Raw genomic sequence first — 25,127 nt, forward strand, 5'->3', positions numbered from 1 at the left:
CTGCTCAAATCTCATACATGCGTGTTTGATGCTGTCATATTTTAACAATAACAAAACTTTCACTAATGTCAGGTTGGATCTCTAATTAGGCTGTTGGGCCGCAGTCCACAGAAAACAATAGCTTAGGTAAACCCAAACTAGCAGACTGCTGTTGAGTTGATATCAATGACGCAAGCAAAGCAACACAGTACATAAAATAAGCACAGCAGAATCGTCATATACACCAATCAGCCACAACATTAAAAACACCTGCTTTATGGTGCGGGATCCTCCTGCATAACTGTTATTGTTACTGCAACGTTGCGGTGATTGGTGTATTGGCTAGCTTGGTTGTAAACTTAATTACCAAATCACAAATCAACAAACACAGAACAGCTGTAATGGAGGGTAACGGAATGAGATGTATAGATATCTACCTCTGCCATTAAAGATCTGCAGTTTCCCCAAATGACCAGACAGAGATGCTGTGTGTTAGGTGCACAGATGTCACCAGCATGGACACGCACGCACACACACACACACACACACACACACACACACACACACACACACACACACACACACACACACACACACAGGCAGCAGCAGCTGAGAATCTCCATGCAGTCACGACACGTCATGCCCAAAACTCTCCGAGCTAAAGAAAGACAGAACTCTCTCTGTCTCTCACCTCTCCTCTTCTCTACCTCCCCCTAACCCCTGCAGTAATAATAGCTGGAAGGTGCCGTGCCTTTCAGCCCCTCGAAATAGCCATCTAGTCCCTTCGATTCACTGAAGCTAACCACTCAAATAGCCAGCCAGCCAGCCAGCCAGCCGGCCAGCCAGCCAGTCAGTCTGTTCTGGTTAGCAGTGATGTCTAAGCTCTTATGAACATCTGATAAAGTGATGTCCATATTAGTTTCAGCATGCAAAGCAGGATGCCGATTTACAGCGAATCAGTAGAAATCAGTTTAGTCCTCGAGTGCTGTTCCTCTTTATTTACACCCAGGCTTAATTACCTCACTGCCAGGGAGGCTTTCAGTCTTTTTATCTGCCTGTCAGTTAGATCTAAATCTACTTAACAGATTTCAGGGAAATGTAGTTGAAGTCGCTTCGTCAATTATCTGTCCCTGAAGAGCCCCAGACAGAATTTCCTCTGCTTTGATTTTTATTTTAAAAACACTGCTTTCATCACTGTTATTACAGAACTTCTCTCCTACACAACATACTCGGATGGCCTTAAAAAAACATTTTTCTCTAACAGGTAACCCTCTGGCCTGTTTATTTAATTAATATTTGATTATCATTTGATTATTTGTACATTGTGCGGTTTTAACCAAATGTAGACAACATCTACAGTCAACTGTTGAGTCTGAGTCACTTGAAATTTGCACAATTAATCATCATAAAAGCCCCAATATTCCCAGGATTTAGACATCCTCCAAACAATCTGCATGATTGTCAATTATTCTTTGTATTTTGCTGTAGATCTGGATCAGATGTTGTTTGAGATTTACACTTTCTATTATTAGAGGAACTCATTTGGATGATTATGCCGCCTTGGCAGAGGCACTTTCCCAGTGATTTGTGGTTGTGTATCGGTGTTGAATGAAGTCTTTAGACGTGTAAGGTATCTTGTAGGTTCGGATTGTGTTGCCAGTCGTAACAGCATTAATGATGAGCCGTGTTACTGTACACCTCAACTTTCCTCTGCCTTCATTCCAGCCACACATTAATCTCGGCCCAATTACCTTTCTTCACAATAGCATAGTGACAGTTTCACATTTTTTGCCGCACTGTTTAAATATCTGTTGCTTTGTTGTTGTTGTTTTAGTAATACATTTTTTTTGTTGTTGCATGAATGTATTGAATGACATTGTTTTTTCTGGCACTTATTTAGCTGGTTTGACTAAAAATCCAGCAAATTATGGTTATTTTATTTTAAAAATATCATGAAATTGACATTACCATTATAGAGGGTTTTATCAATAATACCCTCTGCTACAGTAGAGAGAGTGTTTTGCAAATACTGTGTATATATATTGCAGTACATTAGGCATTTCACAGCTTAAGCGGTGTCTTATCAGATTAAATTTTAAAGATGTTTGTCTCTACACATGTTCTTCAGTCTCCTAATTTCCACCATTAAAACATTTAGAAAGCTCGATCCATTATCAAGAAAGTTGGGAGGCTGTAAAACTCCTTTCTGACAATATATTAAATGTTTTACTCATCAGCTCCATTTATTTTTGTAAATATATGCTTTTTGTCAATTCGATGCTCACAACACGTTGAGCAAGGGGCAACAACAGACTGGGAAAGTTCTGTAATGATCAAAAAACACCTTTCTGGAACAGGTAAACAGGGTAATTGGTAACAGGTAGGCGTTTCACAATTTACATTGTTAATCCGAAATAGCTTTAGTCAATGAATTCAGAGGCAGAATCAGCTTGCACGTGTCCACCAAGTGTCTGAAGGGAAAATCAAAAACATCAGAAAAACAGGCAACACAGCTAGCTGACCAGTACCCTGCAGCTGCACCTACAGACATTCATCATGTGTGCTTGAAAAACAATCAACTGACTGATAAGGTAACTCCAACAATCGGACATGTTGGGTTTATTTTCTTTTTCAGGGATCCTTTTTTTGATTTATTTAAGAAGAGGCTATACTCCTGAGGGATAAACTGAACCGAACTGATAACGCTGCCGGAGATCCTTTATTGATTTGCTTGGGAAGAGGCTTTACTTGGGAGAATTTGAAAATGTAAATGACAGTTGTCAAGGCATAAAACCGATGATCTGTTCATTTCCACAAATCCAGATGTGATAGTCTAAAAGAAGCATTGCCGTCAGTACTAAAAGAATGATCTTTAAATTGAACATCAAATGAAATTTCAACCTCAAATTTGACACAAGTAATGACGGGTGCTAATATCATGATTGGGTATGAAAGGGGCATCCTCAGAAGGCTGGGGCGAGGTTCACAACTCTGTGAAACACACAATTGTATAAAGTATTACTACATGGGCTTGGTCACACTTCGTGAAACCATTGTCATTTGCAAACAAACACAATGTGTTTGCAAATGATTGTGTTCTGTTTTTATTTATGTTTTGCACAGCATCCTAACATTTTTTTTTTAACTTGGCTTGTACAAATATATCCAGTTTTATACAGTAAAGTGTTACTTTAAAGTGTTTTGTTGTTTACATGCACTGGCTAAGCAACCTTACTTGTAAGTCTGTGGGCCAGCTTGCAGTTAGCGAGACAGTCAGTCAGTCAGCCAGCCAGTGAGTCATAGTGGGGCCTGGAACCCGAGCCAGCAGAACTATCTATAGTTTATGGAAGTGGGAGGGTGACAGAACGAGGGAAAGAGAATATCGCTTTACTCTGTCCGTCTGTCGCTCTTTCAGTTCATTTAGGTTTACAGTTCGTGGGCAGGGAGATTGTTTTCAAATTCAGGAGTGTGTGTGGAAGTAAAGACCTGTGGGTGTGTGAGAGAGGAAATTAAGTGTGTGTTTCTGGAAGAGTGCGAATGTGATGTTTAGAAAGTGAAAGTAAGGACACAGGTGTTTGCGTGTGTGAGGAGACAAACAATGGCCTTAACTCGCCTCTGTCCTCTCTTCTTCCTCCTCTTCCTCCTCCCGCTCCCAACACCTGGACAACGCTACCGAACTCATCAACAACTTCAACAAAAACAACAACAACAACGTCTTCATGGCAACTACAAAAGTTTCAGTCCCACTTGCCACCTGGGTGAAGAAGGGGAGTTGATGTGCGATCAGTGTCAGCCTGGATACACAGGACCACGATGTGACAGGTAACACACACACAAACAAATAGAAAAACACACTCACATGAACACTATGCTTAAAATGTATGCCATTATGTTGACTTATTTGCCTTTAAGCTTTATTCGGAGGTGTAGAGCTGGAAATGACTCAATGCATCATTGCTTATCTAAATCTAAATCTGTTTTGACACCATTTTAAAATAACTCTTTGGACATTAATCACGAAGAATGTTTCATGACCTAATTGCTATCTCAAAAATAGCCAATCTTATTGTCATTCAAAGAAATTATTATTTGGGAAATAAACCAGGTCTGTAGTCAGCCATTCCCTAAATGAAAACACATTCTGCTGCTCATTAAGTGTTTTTTGAGCACTGGATGTCTCGTTGTCCATCCAGCTTTCTGTCCTCGGCACATTTATTAGTTGAGTGACGTTCTTGTTCCATTAGCTGTGAGCTTCTTTACCCACCCAGGGCTAATGAGAAGTCTGTCTCAACGCTACTCTTGTTAAAACGTCAGCCTGTACTGTCATGTGTTGATGGTCTGCATCAATATGTGTATATATAGTTTTTTCGCCACCCAGGCTCGCTGATATACAGTTCATTTGGACTTTTTTGTTAAAACTGAAACTGCCCACAGCTGAAATTATGAGTCAGCGTGCAGTATTTGTCCATTTCGAAAACCATAATTATCGTTATAATTAATGAAGCAGTCAAGTTAAATCGTGTAGCTCTGAAAAGTCCACTTTGCAGCAAGTTCAGATGAAGCCTTGTGCTCAGTTTTGTTGGATGGCAGTGTGGGTCAGCTGAACATTGAATGTGAACTGAATGTGTTGATACTGTATTCTTGATTGCGATCACTGCAGATGGAATTGCTGAATAAGTTGTATTAATAATTCCATGCAAAGTGACCTTGTTAGTTTCATATATCTGTAAATATATAAAAACATTCTTGTCAAAAGAGGAGTGCGTTATCTTGTTTCTCAGTCCTATAGAATACTGCATTCACCGGACTCTAAATCTCCTGCAATGCTGTTTGGCCTTGAATAATCTGTTACCGAGGTTTTACATTTCTATAGGTTGTTCATTACTACCAGTGAATGTTTTCTGTTAATCATGTTCATAGTAGCAAATGAAAATTCTTTCATGATCTTGTTACGTTATGACTTTCTAAATTGTAATATCAGTCTGTATCAGGTGTGTGTGGGTGTGGAAGTTACCGTTTTCAATGTCCTAGACCAACAGTAGAAATTCCAGTCAAATTATATCTGTGTTACAGAGCTTCAAAACAAGTCATGGAAACTGCTGATGCCATGCATTACCCAGCCAGAGCGTCCATATTTGATGACCTGGGAATGAAACTTAATAATTAACTATCCGTCTCTAGAATTGTTTGATTTTTAAGTGAAGTGAATTTTCATCTGTGTTGGCAGCAGGGCCATCTGTGCTTATTTAATAAGCCAGAATACTTTATTACACATTAGCCGTAAGCTAGTGATCAACGGCAGGCAACAAGTGTGCCTGTGTCTGTGGTTGTGCTCAGTTCTGCCACTGACTATACTCAGCACTCACCAGAGACTCTGTTATTATTCCTCCAGTCTTTTGTAGAGCCCAACCGATACTCGATTTTTGAGGCCGATGTTGATGCCGATATTAGGGAATAAAAAAATCTGATATGGGTATATCGATGGATATTCATACGTTTTTTGCAATTATCCCTCAAATGTGTTTATCAAAAACTTGTGACAAAGATATGTAATGGAGGCAGGATAGCCGACATTTTAACAGTAAACTTTACTGTCTGAAACAACATGTATGCAAATACCGATGCCGAGCTGTGATTGGCAAAATTTGGCCCATATTGCCGGTCAACCAATGCATAGGTCTTTTCCTAACTCCTCTTTGTATGTTTATGAAATAAAGTATCTCTTCTCCAGTTAGCAGTCAGCAAGGACAAAGACTTATTAGAGTACATCACACCCTACAGTGGAGGATGGCCCCTCCACACCTCTTGGCTGCAAGACAGGTTGGGAAGTGAGAGTGAAGATAAATTGACTTTAGATCCCAAAAGTTTGATAAAAAATATACTCTGAGCTTTCCTCCTACTAGTAAACGGCTCCAAACTCTGTATGTAATCCCTCCACGTGAAAATTTGCTCTTCTATTTTCACTGGACATTATGACCAGGGAGATTTAAATAAGTTGGGAAAACCAGATTTGTCCCATCAAAAAGGTAAATACCAGATATCCGACACCCTGCTACCTACACTGATCATTATGTGTTGAGTTGCCTGTTATCCAGGTCTTTGCTGTGTGTTGCTAGTTAATAGAGAGCTGCTGGTGGACACAGGGCCTCAGCTCGCTGCCATGCATAGTTGACATGCCTCGCCGTACAGTCCACAGCAGAATCTCTCCGTCTGGCTCTTAGTCTTTTTATAAACCTCATTTGCTGCCGGAAAGCAAACTGACTCATTGTCGGTCCATTTTTTAACTTTGTCTGTCACAGAGAGGCATCTGCTCCGCACTGCAACCCAGCCGATGACTAATATGGTCTGGTGTTGACTGAGGGGCCCAACCAATAAAAGTTCACCACCTCTCTTTTTATTTATTTATTTATTCATTTATTTATTTATTTATTTATTTTATTTTATTTATTAATCCATCTTATTTCTCAGGGGCCGTGCATATTACCATTCCTGAAAATGTATGTAAAATGATCCTAAAATGCCTAAATTGGTATAGCCCGAAGTAAATTCAAAGCTGTTGTTTAACTATTTGGAGTACAGGCATGATTTTGGGCTCTTTTTAAAGGTTACAGCCTTAATTTTCTCTCAGAGAAAATCTGTAAGTGCTTCTGTCATTGATCTACGGAGTTTGAACACACTGAATCATTTATTTTTTAAGTCCGCATATGACCTATAACTGGCCCTATTAGCTTGAAAACACAACAGGTCCACATCATATAATCTTACATGGTACAAATTTAAATTGAATAACAATATCACTGAAAATAGACTTTTAACACATGTTTTTCTAATTAAATATCCAGGCGCCTGGGGAAAAAATGCCCTTTTGTGACCTCCAAAATACCCCTGCTTGAGAGTAAGAGGAGCAATAAACTCATTATAGTTCTTTATTTCCTTACTTACTTTAACTTTGTGCATATAAAATAGTAGGTCCATAACAGGTGGAAAAACAGTCTTTACAAAGACAAAGACATAAACTTCCATAATTTCCAAGCTTAAGGCTTTAAAACATTTGATTTATATATTCACAGGTATGAAATCTCATTGGCTACATGATCTGCAATCATCTGGAGGCTTACTTTTAAGTGGCTCAGGAGAGAGGTGATGGAACAAGGAGTGGGTCTCCTGTCTATGAAATCACTTGTTGGCTGTTGCAGGCCACAGGTTGGGCATAGACGCTCTAACTAGTCAAACAAGGTGTCAATCAATAGTTCAGCGGTCAGTAGCCATCTTAGGTAACTTTGTATTGCAGTTTAATATCATTTTACTCACAAATATAGTATTACATACGAAGATAAAAGCACAAACTAGCATTTGTGATCGCAGTGTGTTGCTTTTCCGTCGCCATTAATGCCTTGAATACTGTAGTCCCAGTGCAGCAGTGATGTTGGCAACCTAAATTCAAGAGACAAGTCTTAAAACAATCATCATGATACAAGGCATTGCAAGCACAGTTAAAGCAGAACACAAACATTAGAGGCAATAAAAGCAGAGCAAATTAAGCGTCAACAAAACAAACGCAAACGACACAACAACAAAAGTAAAAACAAAGCAAAACGCTTTGCAAAAAAGACAGATACAGTACAGAGCAACAGGGAAAAAGTAAGACTGACGGCATGCAAAGTGATAGATATTGAAGTATTCCTATATACATCCATGAGAATGTGTGTATGAAAAAGTGTGTTTTAATGCATCTAAATGAGGTAAAGCTCCAACAATGATGGTGTTCGTTCTTGGGGAGCTTGTGAGCCATATGTGTATGGATATGTTCGTGTGTGTATGTGCCTGTAAATGTGTATCTGCCATTATATATAGAGAGAATACATCTGTGTATTTACTTTCTTGTGGTCGTGTGTGTGTGTGTGCTGTTCTGATGCCATATGGTGCCTCTAGTCAGTGAGAGAAGACAGCTGGTAAACAAAAAGGAGAAAGAAAGAGCAAGAAAGAAAGAAAGAGAGGCTGCTGGTCGCAGCATTGACTCAGAGTGTGCCGGAGCGGACATAATGTGAAATAATATTTTATATTACTAATGACAGTATTAAAGTGGTAATCAGCAGTTGGTTGTTTCTTGTTTTATTAGTCTAATTGATACCTGCTATGCACTACCTGCCATTACACTTCATTATCTGCAGTGCTTTTGTTGTTGTTAGTAGTAATTAATTATAATGTGCCAATTTGTCTGTATTATGGGCTTTAACAGAATAAGCTACTCTGTTCCTCCCATGCTAATAGACTATCCACTCGCTGCTAAGTGATTCTGCTTTTCAATTTCCTGTCCATAAACAGCCATTTAGAATATAGCTGAAAGCTGCTTAATGCAGCTGCCTGACAAATAAGTCGGCTAAAACACTTTGAGTTGGAAGCTATCATTTAGTGCTGTCTGGGGTTTGCCGCCGTATCCAGATGCTATTGGTCCTTTGTGTTTTTTTTCAGATTTTACACATTCACTTGGATTTCGGTGAGTCATCTAGCTGTTAGCATGATGGACGTGAGGGGCTTAATAGATCTGTCTTTCATCTGGAGGCGAACAGGAAACAATGGTGATGGTTGTGCTTATTGTTGATTGTGTCACATGTATTTCTATTAATGTCAACGACATTAAAATTGACAAAAGGAAAAAAAAACAACATTGGTCAAATGAAATGAGACTACCCTTTAAGGCAGTGCATCATGGTCAGCATGATCTTTTGGATCGCTGTGATGACAACAATAAGGTCAGCTGAAACTAGTAACATGAGCACTGAGTTATTTTCCACTAAGACCTCCAGTTTAGTCAACAGTTTGATCAGGAATTGAGGAAAAACATCAGGTTGCTTGTTTGTACTCTTGCTTTTAGCACTAAAGAAAAAGTTTGATCAGAAATGATAATTCAGTCATTATCTACTCGTCCAATGCAGACAGTAATTTTCGTAATTTACAAATAATTTCTGGAGCTTCAAGGCGAAACAGCGCTGCAGCGTTCTACTAAACAACTAAAGTAGATGGGGACAAAAAATGGTTCCATAATTGCCAAATTGATTTGAAAAGCATTATTTACACCTGCAATGCGCAGACAGCTCAATGCAAAGCAACCCACTTCAGATTGGGTACGTGTTAACACTTAGAGCTGAGCAGCTACAATGAAAATTGCAGCTTTTAAAAGGGTGTAAAGAACGTCTTTGCAAATACATTTGGGATCTTACGGCCTCCAGATACCTGGACTACGCTGCACAGGGTGTACAAAGCCATTTAATGTTTGTTTGGGTTTTTTTTTCCGGTTGTTGTTTTTTTTTTCATGTTAAAACAGCTGGGGATGGGTTGATCATGACTATAACTTTCATATTTGAGTGAAACTTGTCATTTAACTAGATTATTTGTGTAACATGAATTAACTGTTACTAGAGGAAATGGTAGCAGTGGTAATGGTTACTTTAGTAATAGGTATCAGGTGCAAAGCATTAGCTGAAATGCATGTCTCTGAACTCATCATCATAGTAGTTGGATCAGTTTTAAAAATGTAACTCCACTTTTTTGAGAATATTAAATACTGTGCGTCTGGGGCAGAAAGATGAATGACTGAAACTGTGAAGTCTCTCTGTCCCTCTTTTATAATAAACAGTATGACGCAAAAAGACAACTGCACCCTGCTCTTAATCATTAAATATCCATGAATAAATAATGCAACAATAGAAGGTTGAAAAATATCCTTAAATATTAAAATGTATGTTCAAACACAGGCAGTATGTGCTCATTTCTCGTAGTTCATTATATGGTAAAATAGGTTTCTAGTCAATTAAAGCTCTACAACACCTTTTTTTCATGCTGACGACCCAAAGTAGGCTACGTATTTAATCTTGAATGTGAAGAACTTCAATACAGAGAGTCACAATTGTTCTTTGTGTTGAGAATACACTGAGGCGATTTCAAACAACATGATGGAGCCTTGTGCTTTGGCAGCCTCGAGTGTCATATCGAAACAAAAACCACACCTCATTTGATCTTCTTATTCTCCTGCCGTAATACGCATAATTTTAAAAGCAAATCGCAAAATAACTGCAAGATGTTTATTCATATGAAAGTCCCATTTTACTTACTAAAAAAAGCTGCCCCAATTTCTGCTTTTAACACGGTATATACAGTAGCGCCACACGGAGAGCAATGCTTTAAAAGTTATGGAAAAAATGTATGAGGGAGGAGCAGAGCCTGTCGTTCCCCTGGCGCCGACTCCCCATTTATAACACTAAAAATAAAAGAACATAACTTTAAGGATCCCAACCCCTCTCTTTCCCCCTGCAACTCTCTACCAGTTGTGCTCAACGTCCACTTCCTGCTCACTCTGAAGGCTATGACCAGGTGTCTGACTCTCCCCAATATATCTCCTTCAAACACTCTGGACCCTCCACTATAAATACCTTCTCTTCCTCTTGAGGCCCAAGTAACCACACACACACACACACACACACACACACACACACACACACACAAAATGCTGACAGTATGAAACAGAATAGAATAGAAGCCTCAAAGTGAGAATTCATCTTGCAAATGAAGCTAAATACAAACACAAACACATTTTTCCCTCCTCTGCTCTCCTACAAAGACGTGAGATTGCTGCCAGTACGATTCTCCACTTGACTAGAAGAATGTACTTGTAGCATTACACACACACATACATTAACACACACACACAGACACACAGACACACACACACACAGACACACACACACACTTCAGCAACATGCACACGCTCGGAAGCTAATAAACCAGTTCTATTGAGTACCAAGGAGGGTCAGTGGTAATAATGGCTGGCTGCTCTTGACTGTGTCCCTCTCTCTGTCCTTTCGTCTCCCTCCTCCTCTAAATTCAATTCTCTTTTCAATGTGAACCCCCCCCTCGTCCATCTCTTTCTCCCCTCTTCTCTCCCCCTCTTCCTCTCCTCTTTCATCTCTATTCCCCTTTCAGCCCGTAGAGCTTTATTTCAGCTCAGGCCTGTTTTATTTGGTTTCAGTGGCTCTTGACACGGCGCAGCAGTCTCAGGTTAATATATATTTGCGACATCTGGACCCCCTCTTATTAATAATCAAACCAAAAGAAGCTGAAAAGCAAAAAAAAAAAATAATTAAATGAAAATCCTGGAATGTGACTGTCATTTGTCCTTGCTCGAGGGTGCCTACAACCATTTTTAATTTTCGCTTTTGATGAACGATACCAATCAAGAGGATGTTTTTTCAGTTATTTCTAATCACTGAACACAAAGAACAACATAAAAGACTCAAAATAGTTTTTGAAATTTTCTTTTTTCTATTGGTACAACAGAATATCCCGATTATTCTCAGTCAAAACATTTGCCTTCCAAGGACACCACCGAAACATGCATCATTGATTTTTAAAGATAAAATGCATGAACAGACGATGTGCTATATGGCATTTTCGTTTTTTGCAGTAAAGGTATTACAAAGATAAGAGAAATGGATTCTCCACTCAAACACGACTCTATCTCATTTCACTTTATTGTCAAATTAACGGGAAAAATAAAAAATGGCTTCAACTAGGAATAAAAATGAAGCATACTCCTGCATGCGCAGTGCCATTCTAGTAACGTTACTGTAATGTGATTCATTTTAAGACGAGGGGTAGGATTAGGCATCTCAGAGGGAGCTTTCGTGTTACGTTAACAACAGAGCCAGCAGAGCTTGCATTACAGTAGCACAACGAGGAACGTGAAAAATCAGTTTTCACACATCTAACCTACTACTCTGGTTATTTAATCGGCTTCAAACAAGGCTTAACATTCACACAACTCTACATGACTGTCCCTCAATACTAAACACTACCACATTGCTTAAGCATGCTACAATAAATGGAAAATGGCTAAAATTACAGGTTCCAGTGTTGCCAGATTGTTCTGATGTTTTCCAACCCAATAACTGCTTAAAATCCACCCAAATTAATAACAAATAGCCCAAATATTTTCTGTAATAAACAACACAAACAGACTAATTGAACAATCCGAGTGCACTTTTACACAGATACGAGGGTACGCTGTAGAATGCAATTATAAAAACTATGTTAAATTTCCGTGCCTTGTAAAATGAAAGGAAAGAAAAGGAGAGCTCAAAATATCTAAATTGGTAAACCACAGCAGGCCTTCACAGTAGCTGAAAGGCCCCACACACTTGCACACGGACATGTTGTTGTAATGGTGCAAGAATCGAGGATCCCAGATTTGCAAACACACAACAGTTTGTGTGTGTTTCTAAATCAAAAAACTCAACACTGGAGACAGTGACACCACAAAATTGGAATACCGTTCACCCCTATCATATACATGTATATTATAGCATTGATTTTGTGTCATTGTTAGAGCCAGGAGTAGCATTTAGATATTTCCTCTGTTTTAAAACAGTACTTCAGTTGTATGAATATTTTCAGTAAAACCTGAACAGTCTGCTGTGAATAACCTTTTTCTGAACTGCCTGGAGACATTAAATCTCTCTGTAAAAATCTCAAACGCTCATTTTATAAACCTCATTTCATATCTGCTGGTGTTTGATTTAACTTTTTTCCCCCCCAGCTCTTTATGTGTGTATTTATGAGTTAATGTCTGTGTGTATGTGATGCAAGTGCGTATGTATTATGAATTATACATCCAACAGGTACCTTCAGCTGAACAGCCTGAATGGTCAAAGACGCACCCAAGCAATGCTGATAAATCTCATGGACTGAGCTAGATTAGTTTAATTGACAACTTTTTTTGTGATTGGTTATTTGTTGCCTGCTCTGGTTGTACATGCCAGCCCCTGATGTAAACAATACTGCTGATAATATTTACCTGCTGAGATCTGAGAGTTGTTTTCTGCAATTGTCAGCTACAAAAGAAAGAACACAAGGTGAGCCGCTGCACATTTTCTTGCAGAACTGAAAGCGAGAGAAACTGCATTTTCAAACGTAATTTCCTACATGAAAGCAGAGCAAAGCTGTATTTTCTCTGAACATATTATTGCACTGCCTGCTCTTTCAATAAGACATGAAGCCGTATTATCTCAATCTGAATTTGTATTCTGAGAATGAGAACAACAGGATGACTTCTTGTTGCGACTTGAAAGCACATCTAATGGGATAGTGACCAATTGTTGAGGTACCCCTCTGTGTAGATTTGATTATAGTAGCTGTCAGATTACACTGATGGCACGTTTTTTCTTTTCATCTCATCTTTCACTTCATTCTCAACAGCACAGACAAGTGTCTTTTTGATTTCACCACTAGGAGGCGCTAAAGTCAGAAATTTGAAACCAACCTGTCTATTTATTATACAGTACATCCAATAAGAATCAGCATCGTCACACTTTTCTGTGTCTTTCTGCTGCCTTCTAGATGTTCCAATGGATTCTTCGGCCAGCCATCTGTACCAGGAAGTTCCTGCCAGCCCTGTGATTGCAATGGCAACCTGGACCTATCCATACCTGGCAGCTGTGATCCAATCACAGGCCAGTGTCTGCGCTGTCGACGAGGCTATGGCGGCGCCGATTGCGACAGTTGCGCTGAGGGATATTATGGAGACGCCATCACGGCAAAAAACTGCCAGTGTAAGTAAACAGACATCAAATCTATCAATATGTCAGTAGCTTTGATTTGTTGCTGTAGTTTGAGTCACTTGTTTATTTAGTTATGGAAAAAATAAACATTCCTGAGGTTGTATTTTTGCCTTGATATTGTAAATATTAAAATTCTGAGTTTAAATTTCTCCTCCAAAACTACATAGTGCCCCTTTAAGATTTGATCGGTGGACTAATCAGACATTGTTTCATCATCCTGACATTAAAGCCCATATTTGTAAGAAAATGTATAACTTATGCTACTCGTTGTGGTAGGGTAAAATAAGACACTGCACGCCACTACTGTACCTCCAATCCCCACAGACCGAGTGTGGGACACTGAAAATGAATTGTGCAAAAGCAACATATTGATTGAACCAGCTTGTCTTGATATTGTCTATAAACAGTACGCCATCAGAATGACTTTAAGGTGTTGTAATCAGATTAAAAAAACAACTCTACACATAGTGAGGGGGAAGGAAAACATCATCAGTTTTTCAAAAAGCAAAATCACTGTAAAATAAGCCAATATTGGCGCTTTAGTGTCTCAGCAAAGTAGTAGTATTTCCTCTATGAAACTCAATTTTCGCTAAATGATACCTTTAATCCTCTCACTGAAACATTGAGTAGATAGTGCACCATCTGGAGTGTGTGGTGTTCTGTGCGTGCATGTGTGCAACTGTGCAACGGCGAGCAGCTGTGCCAGTAGGAGGTGTGATGTCGGAGCGGCCGACTGACTGCCAGCTGTGTTTTAAGAGTGAGCGTAAAAAAAAATATATATATACCTGTAAAGAAGAGAGAAGGGGACTGAACAAGAGAGGGGGAGAGAGATGGCAGTGGATACAGACGTACAGATGGTGCTTGTTTGTGAAAATCTTCATCAGAATCTGACGAAAACAGTGGCACTGGCAGCGAGGCAGACGGACAGACAGACTAACAGATAGACACCTCACTGAGAGCGAGAGACGGGCGAGGCCGATGAATAAAATCGTCAGATACGCTCAGAAGCAGGCAGACAGGCTGACAAAGGGGTATTAATGTGCATTTGATAGTCCATTGTTCTGTAGTTGTTTCCCCTCTCCATCCAGCTAAATGGTTATTGATTAATCAGCCTGATCTATTGCTCTCCTACAGTGCTGATCGGCTGCTCGTGTCTGGGAGTTTGAGGGTTGTTATTGATCCTGTACCAATGACCACCAGGAATTATTAAAACACAACTCTCTCTCTCTCTCTGCTTCTGTCAGTCTATCTCTCTCTTCCCGTCATCCTCACTCTCCCCTCTCGCTCCCAGTCTTAATGAATTTTATTGAGTGGAGCAGGAGAGTTCAGGCCAAGTCCATTTGTGCGCTATTAGACTGTAAAAATCCTTTACTTTTTCTTTTGATGTCAGAGTTCCCATCCACGGCCAGTTTTGATGCAGCCGTTTTGTGTCTCGCCCTAATAGCGGTCCAGTTTTATTTCTGTCAGCAGATGGGAAAGGGTTTGATTTTGCAAGCAAACTTGGCCACAGCGCAATCTGTTTTAGAAATAAACTCAGGACAATTAACTCCTCCGACCATTTCTCACATGGGGAAAAAAGTCGTTTGCAAGTCGTTGAAAAGACGTGTGAATTGCACTGTCACACATTTGTCCAATCACTGGAACAAAGTGGATGTGGAGTAACTCAATAATGTAATTATGCTTCCTGTGTGTTTGACACTTAATGAATGTTTCATAGATACTTCATACAGTAGATCAATAAACTCTTTGGGGATTTCACAATTCCAATTTCACCACTCTTAATGGACTGGTCCAGTGCTCTGTGCTGAGCCTCGGACTTATCAAGGGAATGATGGGCCTGAAAAACACTGTTGAAAACACTCTTTTTAACCATCTGTTTCAATCCTAGCCAAAGCCCAGATTATTTGCAGCATTAAAAGAGTCATAAACAATCACAGCCTGCATTTGTACATATGCCATTGAATTTTGCATTTAACCAGAGACTTACTTGCGATGGGATCACACCAGCCGCAACACAACATTGGTTTGTATGGAGAAGTGGAACATCTGGTGAAAACAGGTGAACTGTGTCAGGTTTATTCAATATTCCTAACCTCCTTGCATCCTCAACTTTTAACCTATGTCAGTATTTACACATACTGCACTGTATGTGTATTTTGCTGGGATGTACAATGTCAAACATGGTACAGTTCACCTGTTGTCGCCAAGCTCACTTCTCTCATTTCATGTATTCCATTGCCACCACAGTATACACACCAATCTGGCATCATGGCCAGTGTGATCCCATCATAAGCTGCTCTGTAGTTACATCTAATGTCTTAAGCTAGGCAGACATCATCTGATCGTCAAGCCACAACCTAAGTCCTCAAAATGTACACGTTAAAAAAATAAATGAACAACACATCATATTTTTTTCTTTCTGTAAAATGTATCTGTAATACCAACAAACTAGCTAGCTTCATCAGAACATAAAATATTTGCAATATTTGTACTCATATCCCTCGTGACAGAGGTACATTGGCTGTTTCCACAGCCCGACCAACCTGGCTGCCATGTTTTCAGTCCACATGTCATGTCACCATGGAAGCTCTGAACTAAGAATACAGAGAATACAGATACTGAACATGCCGAATCAACTCGTGGCGCCGCTTCATCTGTGCAAGTGAAATGTCAGAAATTCATCCGAATGTGGAATGGTCAGTCAGGAGCAGTTGATCAGTCCTTGCTCCCTCCTGTACACTGCACAGCAAACAACACCTGACGAAGCTGAGTTACAGTCATACTCTTAGATGAGTCCTGCAGCTCAAATATCTGGTCAGAAACAGACTCAAATCGTAAAGAGTATATCCAGCTTTAGACTGGATGGTAATGAATGAAACTGGGATACAGTGATCTCAACTATACACCTGTAAAGGTTTGTGACTGCATCCTGCATGGTTGTGACGGTTGACAAAAGATCTGTCCACAGACAAAAGTTGTCTCTGGAACCACATTTTGCCATGATGACAGGCATACACACAGACTTACAAGGTGAAAACATTACCAGCTGACACTATTGCTGCTCGTAGAACAAAAGACAAAAGAAGTCCAACGGTACATTTCTTGATATAACCATAATATATGCAGAATTGTATTTAAAGTTGCATCTATCTACATATCCTGATGAGGTAAGACTTTTAAACAAAACATGGTCTGATTTAGGGGCAAAACAATCTATGAACTGACTGTTCTATAAGCCTCTCCCCTTAACAGTGATTGTCTTCTCATACTGTAACAGCTCATGGCACAGCAGGTCTGTCAAGCTTTGGATTCCTCCACATGTTGATGCATTGTGCACAGTGATACTCTGCAGGGTGGTGCCTTTTTTTTTTTTTTTTAATACCCATTCCAAAACCAAAAGCACAAGAGCATTTGACACAACTCTGCTGCTGTGGCCAAACAAACAGGAAACTTATATCAAGCATGTAATTGATCTTATGATGTAATTATTACACACATTTCAGCTCATTTGGCCTCAGAAAACCGCATTTTATTAGCATGCTTATATAGAAGATTGCCACTTCTGTGTGTACTTGTTTACCTTGATTGTGGACTCAATTTAGTATTCATATACAACACTGTATGGATACTGAATAGGCTGTATACCGACTGTATGTCTCACAATTGTAGTCCTCATGTTATAGACTAGATGCACAATAGCTACTAGCAGTTTGTTTACATAACAGATTGCTGATTGCTTAGTAACAGAACATAATGTATTTCAAGTTGCAAAAAAATGTCATCTCCACCATCAAGGCCAGAACTGAAAATGAATTAAAAAAAACACACAACAAAAGGCAACATTTTATCCCACAACAAGGCTCGCATTGCAGTGACTGACAGAACTGAGTCCAGATGGTTCCCGAGGGGTGAAGCTAGGGGGGTGAGAGACTGTGTGTGTGAGAGAATGTGTGCAACGTACATGTACACGTTTTCTTGTATGTTTAATCAGGCGTGTGCATCTGCATGTGTGTGTGGGAGGACGTGCGTGCCTCTCTGCGTTTGCGTGTGAGGCAGAAATCAATGTATTTTGTGTACTGTACGTATATTTGAGCATATTTCTGTGTGTGTGTGTGTGTGCTTGGACATCTGTTGTACCACCCTCACTCACCCATCCCACACTCAGGTCTCTCCTTCTGTCTCTTTCACATCTAACGGTAGTGAGGCAGGAGGTAAAACAGGCTACAAGTGCGCATGTGTGTCTATGTGATGTGTGCCACTAATTTCTTAAGAAGATGTCTATGTTTTTTCGCGGGCATATTTGTGTGTACGTGCGTGTGCTTCTGACAGCCAACCCACCAGATGGGAGCTGTGATGTTCAAGCTCTTAATTGTATATGTAATGGGTTGATTGGCGTGTGTGTGGGTGTGTCTTTTTTTTCTCTAGTAGGATTCGAACACACAAAGTTGAATAAAGTCATACGAAGTGTCTCGGAGAGAAAGATTTAAAAGGTCGTACGATGGAGTAAGTTTGGATTATTTCTTCAACTAATCCATTCAGGAAGCATAAAAACTACACAAACATGACAAAAGGCCAGGAGCTGAATGTTATGCAATGGTTTTCATTGCCAGAGAAATATGGCAGAGGTAGAGAAGAGAATCCTCTTATGGTTTGTATAGTGAACGTACTGACATCAAGAAAGGAAAAAAAGTCTTCCAAAAGGCCAGCTGCTTTTCAAACTCCTGGACACAGGAAGAAAATTCTGCCAGTGTTGGGAAATAGGGTGAATTTTAGGGTACTACGGGGGCTTTTATTTTTGACAGGAAATGAGTGAAAGAGAGAGATGAAACAAATTGCCTCAGCTGGAATCAAATCGGGGCGTTTTGGTTCAAGGTTGTCATCACTTTAAGGGTCCAGTGTGTGGAAAAAAGTGTGTATGCTGTATGGCTGATATATCGATATCATAATATTTCACTCTGTAATTTCAGTAACATCATTGGCCACAAACATCGAGTATCAGTTGGACTTCACTTTCTTCAGTAGCCCAGAATGAACAAAGCAAACACTGCCTCTAGAGACTGCCCTTTGCATTTTTTACGTTAAAGTGGGCAGTGTAGGGGAGGGCGAGACGAGGGGTGTTTAGTTGGTTGCAATCTCCAACCCCACCACAAGGTCATTATCAGTCCTGAATTTGACTCCCGTTTACATTTCTCTCTGTGTACATACACAGTAATAGACACACGACAACAAGCTAGGACAACAAAGTACTGAACAAATAGGGTAAAGAATACAATACAGCTATTGTGTACTGTATGTTCCAAATAGTACAAGTTGTACCACGAAGCTATGGAGGTCTTCTTCCAATGCACTTTTGGGACCCTAACTTGTGGACTTTGTCTGGACGGAGGACTGACTAACTGCTGTTTGTTTTTACTCATTTGCTTTCATGTTCACCCTCAATGAGAGCAAACATTACAAATCTACATTTACAAATTAATGAAAATGTGATGTTTTACTCTGTTGCCTTTGTCATTTAGGCTCATACTTAAGCTGGCTCTGTTTTTATGTACAAAATAAAGTCTGGCAAAACTAAGTCAACCCACTAGACTGAAGAATCTATTTGGAGAAGAGAAGATTTTCTCTCAAGTGCAGTCAGCAGGATATTAAAGTGCATATCAACAGCTAATCCTGAAGATGACCTTAAGCTGGATCTGAGCTCTTATCCAGCCTGCTGTGGTGTGAAGTAAACACACTCACCAACTTGTGCTATTGTTCAACCAATGCGTGTTGTTATATGTACTCATGTAGAAATTCTTCCTCGAGGAAGTGATAATTGATGCTGTTTCTAATCTCTCCTCTCCTCTCTTGCAGCCTGTCAGTGCCATACTAATGGCTCTGTATCTGAGGTCTGCAATAAGGAGACTGGGCAGTGCCAGTGCAGAGAAAATGTGGTTGGACATAAGTGCGATGAGTGCATGGTGAGTATTTTGACCAATGCCAATAGTCTTTACAGATAGTTCCAATATGTGTTGGCGTCTTTCTGTGTACCCTTTTTATTCATTTACAGTATTTTCCACATATACTGTTCCATCTCTGGCACTAATTTTCACCTTTTTCTTGTGATCTTGCAGTATCACATTTGTTTAATGGACTACTTGTGTTCTTCAGTATTTTAACCCCAATTAGATCTACAGTACGTTGTTAATGCTCTTTCTTGTATTACATTTTATATTTTTCATCACTTCACATCGAATGTGTTTTTTAGTTTGCCAGCAGTGTTGTGGGTACCGAATCTGTACCTGTACTTCAGAAACGTGTTAACTGAATTTTATAGTTTGTGTACAACGTCCTCGACTTTGGGAAAAATTCATCACCGTTTTTCACCATTTTTCTTCATCTTTCATCTTCCACCATCTTTTACAGATTAAACACCCAATCGATTAATTAAGAAAGTAATTGACAGATTAATGGACAGTAAATATAATCATTACTTGCAGCCCTAATAGCTATTTTTGACTGTTCATATATGTTTGTATGCAAGTCACCAAGAATGACCTTTACTGTTAGTGTTTATATTTTTGTACCTCTGGACGAATACATTTCTATCTTGTCTCATCTATCATCTCTTTATATGTACCGTTAAATGTGCAATATGCAAGATTTTTTGTTAGAAACATTCAAAAATGAACTATAATAACTATAATGAACTGTATTGCATTGCAGAGATATCTATTGAACTTAGCATGCTAACCAGCTAGCCCCAAGTACCATTGAAAGTAACAGTCCAATAGCAAACAACCCTAACACTTCTCTGGTGCTCTGAACGCCTAGTCAGCTTATACAACCGCCAGTTGTATGCTTACTAGCTAACGACAGCTACAGTTGGAAGCAGTTAGCGGTTACTCTGATAATATGCTGCCCCCTATTTGTCAGGAGTGTTGTGGAATTTCGGCTCGTTCGACCATTCAGGAGAGATGAAGAAGACTCGGAGAGACCGATGACTTACGTTGAGAAAGTTTATAAAAACAAGATCTGCCATGATAATCCTAACAAGTCTTCCCAAATGATCACATTATATCTACAGCACATGGTTATCTGTTTAACAACATATCAAGGGGGGTGAGTGCAGAGTTCTCCTCACCTCTAGCCAGAGGAGTAGGCGGTAAATAGGTCACAGACACTGAGTCTGTTAACATAGATAGATCGAAGGCCTCTTCACGAGTTGTACACAAACAATCAGCTTTGCCTTGGCTTGGTTTGTCAAACTTCTGTTCTGTAGATATATCTACAGTAGCTTTGACTGACCAGGTTGCAGAGACCATGAGATATGCCCTCATAGAGAACGCTTCACTATCCTTATCTAGACTTTAACTTCTGTACAGGGTACGTATGACGTCCTATTGTATGAGGACAGAATGACCTGGGAGAATCATATTTTCCTCCCACAAGGAGTATGAATTTGACAGCTAGCCAATTTTTACATAATGTAAGTAATGTGAAGAAAACCCTCTAAGTTCTTGTAACTCATCAGTGCCCTGCAGAATTCAGTCTGAATATTTTTACACTTTCCTGCACCTCATCATTTTTTTGTCTCTGTCAGCTCTCAGGCGGTAAAAGGTAAAGTGATACATACATACAAACAAGGAAGAGTAGTTATTGCTAGCATAGCATATAGTAATTGTATCAATAATACAGTGATTATGATAATCTCCAAAAAAACAAGTATTTGTCTTTTCTCTTTCTTTTTAACATTTTTTTTAACTTCTTGTGCTTTTTAGTTTGTTTTTTATTCATCCTGCTCACTCATTCTCATTGGTCCCCACCTCTGTACCCCCCTCCACCCCTCTGCGCTGTGATTGGTCCAGCCTAACTGCTGGTGGGATGCTGAGCGTCAGGAGTGTCTGCCCTGCCGCTGCAGCCCTCACGGCTCTATCTCTCAGCGCTGTGATGTTGAGGGCCGCTGCATCTGTCGCCCGGGCTTCGTGGGCCTACGCTGTGACTTGCGTCGCCAGAGTTACGAGAGGCGGGAGACGCGAAGGCCGGTGGAGCGGATTCCTATAGAAGCCGTGCAGCAGAGATGGGGGGGTTCATCCCGTACGGGGGGTTGTCCCAGGGGGGCGTACAGGCCTAAGAGAGGGGTAACGCACACTGCATGGTGTGTGACATTGGTGTGTTTAAAGGAGCATGGGTGTGCCAAAATGTTATAGATATTTGTGTTGCGTTTAAAACACATTACAGGTGTGTCAAGCATCAAACGATTTGTATTTGTGGATGTGATGGTTTGAAGCCTAAGTTTTTAAAACAATGCATGGAAATGGAGGCGGCTTCACATGTTCTCTGTCAAGGTTCTTCTTGCATGGTTGTGTTTTTCTGCGAAAGACATTTCCGTTTGAAGATGCTGCTGAGTGTAAGCTGTAATTTAAGGCCCCTGAGTAAAACATGCAGGAAACTTAAACATAATGTTCAACCCTTTACACATTTTAATAACGTTGTGTGTGAGACGTCATCAAAAATGTCTTTAAGTGTCTAAGAGGCATGTTGTTGCTGAGTTTTAAATGTCATTATTTTTAGGATAATGGTGATGTTGATGATTCTGCATCCAGGAAGCTGATTTATTTTTGCTCATTTTTAGCTGAACTGGACCTCAAATTTTCTTAACTGGCAATATTTCAGAGGATTTGCTATTAAATTGTCTTGGCCAGCATGCTGTAGCTCAGGGGCCAGTTTGTGAACGTCTGGGTCTGGTCTGATGAACCAACATGTACTGTTTTTTATTTTCCTTAGCAGAAACAAGGATGCATTTTACAGACAGTCAAACAGAACTATTGCAGTTTGAAGTTGGCTTCTAAGCTGAAGATGAATACAATTCAAAGTCATCTTTCATCCTTTCTATCCACAATGACTGAAAAATCTTGGCAAGATTGGAAATCAGTCTTCAGAAACAAGTCTTGCATCTTGTGCCATTATAACTTCCTCGTCCCTAAGTTGCTTGAGTGTGTCTGTGACGTGTCTCGACCTAATTCCACCGCCTACTCTCAACTTCATTCACAACCTGTTCTTCCTTGTCTGTGTTTCTCCAGCCCCAGATGCATGGCATCACCACAGGTGGAGTGTGCGTCCCGTGTCACTGTAACTCGTTTGGTTCCAAGTCGTTTGACTGTGATGAGAACGGTCAGTGTCGGTGTCAGCCGGGCGTCACAGGACCGAAATGCGACCGGTGCTCACGTGGATTCTTCAACTTCCAGGAGGGCGGCTGCACACGTAAGCATAAACAGTGGGGAAGAAAGGAGAGTGTTGACAAAATCAAAGCTGGTGGATTTGGCTTGTATTTATATTGTAATTTGCAATGAAAGTAATGTCAGCAATCCAGAATGCTCTCCTTATTAAACTGCTGCTCTGTTCTTCTTTCTTTTCAATTTAAAGTTGACACAAATTCTCATCAAGCAGAATGCAAAATGCATGTTTTTCTTTCATATCATGGTGGCAGTTTTATAATTAGTACAAAGCCAACTCTTTTTTGGCTCAAAAGCAGGACAAAGCTAAACATCATCACAGCAAAACGTTGCAAATTTGTTCTGAATATGAGCCGCTGGCTTTGGTTAAACGAGCGCTGCTTTGTAGTGAGTGTCGGCATTTCTTCCTGCTCGGGTTTCACCTGAACCGATACAGTTTGTATCTACACTGTAACTCCACAGCATCATCAGTTTGCTGCAGAAAACACAAACTACCTATCTTCCAAAACTCATAACCTCCTCACTTCCTGATTATGTATTTTATATTTTTTGTATATATTATACATATCTGTTATAAATATTCCTGCAGTTTTCCCCAGGGTTATGAAACATGCATCTTGGCAATAGCTATCGCTACATCAAACAAAACATCCATCCATATATGCATAAACACTTAGATGGTGGGAGGAACAAATAAAAAAAACGGAGGGGTGGAGGGGAGAAGGAAGGAGGGGAGCAATAAAGAACGGTCAAATTAGAGAATCAGGACCAACCACTGTGTCTACGAGACGGTGTGAAGATGAGACGTTGCCAAGAGAAACTATCTGCTGATTGATATGAACGTCTTTGAAGGTCGAACACACAGAATAATAAGACATGACCAATAAAATATGGAGCTAAAAGATTTCTTATTCGTCTTGGCCGGTGAACAAACAAAACGGCTGATAATGACTGTACGTGAGGACATCATTTAGATTAACTGAATAGAATTAAGGTCAAATTCACATTTTTTTTATGTTTATTGCAGGGCATTGATCATTTTGTTTTCCATTTCTATTCATTGAAATTATTTCAGCACTTTATCTCTATACTTCCCGTCCTGTTATCATGTTTATACATGTCACTACAAATGTTCCAAGTAATTTCATTTCCATAGTTTTACTGAAGATCCTTCTTCCAGTAGCGGTTAATCAGAGTTTAATCAGCAGGGATTTAACAGCAGGCACAGGTCGGTACTGACACCTCAAATTGAACATCAAGTTTTGCCGAAATTGTACAGCATGTTACTGATTCAAACTTGAAGCACGCTGGCACTGGACGTGTTCAAAGTGGAGATGGAATTATTTAGCAAATGTGTGAAGGAAGTATAGTTTCTGTGAAAATCAGAGACAGTAATTTCCATTGAAATTTCAGCTACTGTAAATCTGCTAGTGGGGAAAAGTATGGGTCACTTTGAACTGCATGTAAATACAGTTTGTGCCAAATATTGAAAGTATGTGTAACTTTTAAAAATAGTAAATGGCAAATTCCTCCTCTTACAACTTAAAAGTTATCTTCATAAGTAATAGAATACATCCTGGCTCTGTTATATGCACTTGGATTTTACAGCAGCCTCACTCGGTATGAGCAGCAGCTGATGGTGGCTTGGTTGTGTGCAAACTTTAGATTGCTGTTTTGAGCAAAAGTGACACACATACAATAAGCCCGCTTCAACATGCAAGTCCTAGCTTAGACAAATGTTGGTTTTTAATAGATACTGTAGCCTTCAAGTCAGATGCGATTATCTTTTTTAGAATAACAGTTATTACTGCAAGCAGACTGAAAAGATTTTGCTACATGAGCAGAGGTATTTCTCTCTGGTTGCCTGAGGGTGTGTTACGTCATCTAAAAGTACTTAGTCATTTTTTAAATGTCTAATCCAGACCCAAGTCTTTTTTTTTTTAAATAAGGGAATATATTCAAATTATTGAATAAACCCTAAAAACTTGGCAACCGAGGCGGCAGGTGAAGCAAACTTGTACTGCCCAAAATGAGGATTAAGCATCCCACATATATCTTTTCCCACATATCTTTTTATGCCATATATTATTGATGCTAACCACTATTGACAGCCAAGAAGAACACTAATAGGTTAGCCAGAAAGCACAGTCATACAGCAGAAAGACAGTTTGAAAATTGAGAATTATTTGCTTCGATTCAACTCAAGATCAACACCACAGTCAGCGGTCAGGTTACAGAAATAATATGCTGCCTTGTGTTTAATGTTCCAGGCAATTTACTGCAGGCAATCTGAATACAAATAGGATTCAGGCTGCGGGCACGT

The 25,127-nt window shown here is 39.7% G+C and overlaps 1 protein-coding gene across 8 annotated transcripts in view; it reads left to right on the forward strand.

Moving 5' to 3' along the window:
- lama2 (laminin, alpha 2) overlaps positions 1-25,127 on the forward strand; it is a 210,794-nt gene that overhangs the window by 104,498 nt on the left and 81,169 nt on the right. For 7 of the 8 annotated variants that reach the window (XM_084377871.1, XM_084377872.1, XM_084377873.1 and 4 more), the window contains 5 exons: positions 3,715-3,801; positions 13,372-13,583; positions 19,443-19,549; positions 21,437-21,709; positions 22,652-22,832. In XM_084377871.1, coding sequence (XP_084233997.1) covers positions 3,715-3,801; positions 13,372-13,583; positions 19,443-19,549; positions 21,437-21,709; positions 22,652-22,832 — 860 coding nt within the window. The remainder of the gene's footprint in view (positions 1-3,714; positions 3,802-13,371; positions 13,584-19,442; positions 19,550-21,436; positions 21,710-22,651; positions 22,833-25,127) is intronic. The other variant, XM_084377875.1, reaches the window with a different exon arrangement.

Source organism: Pagrus pagrus (genome assembly GCF_965226575.1).
Source record: "Pagrus pagrus genome assembly, chromosome: 16".
NCBI classification, from domain to species: domain Eukaryota; kingdom Metazoa; phylum Chordata; class Actinopteri; order Spariformes; family Sparidae; genus Pagrus; species Pagrus pagrus.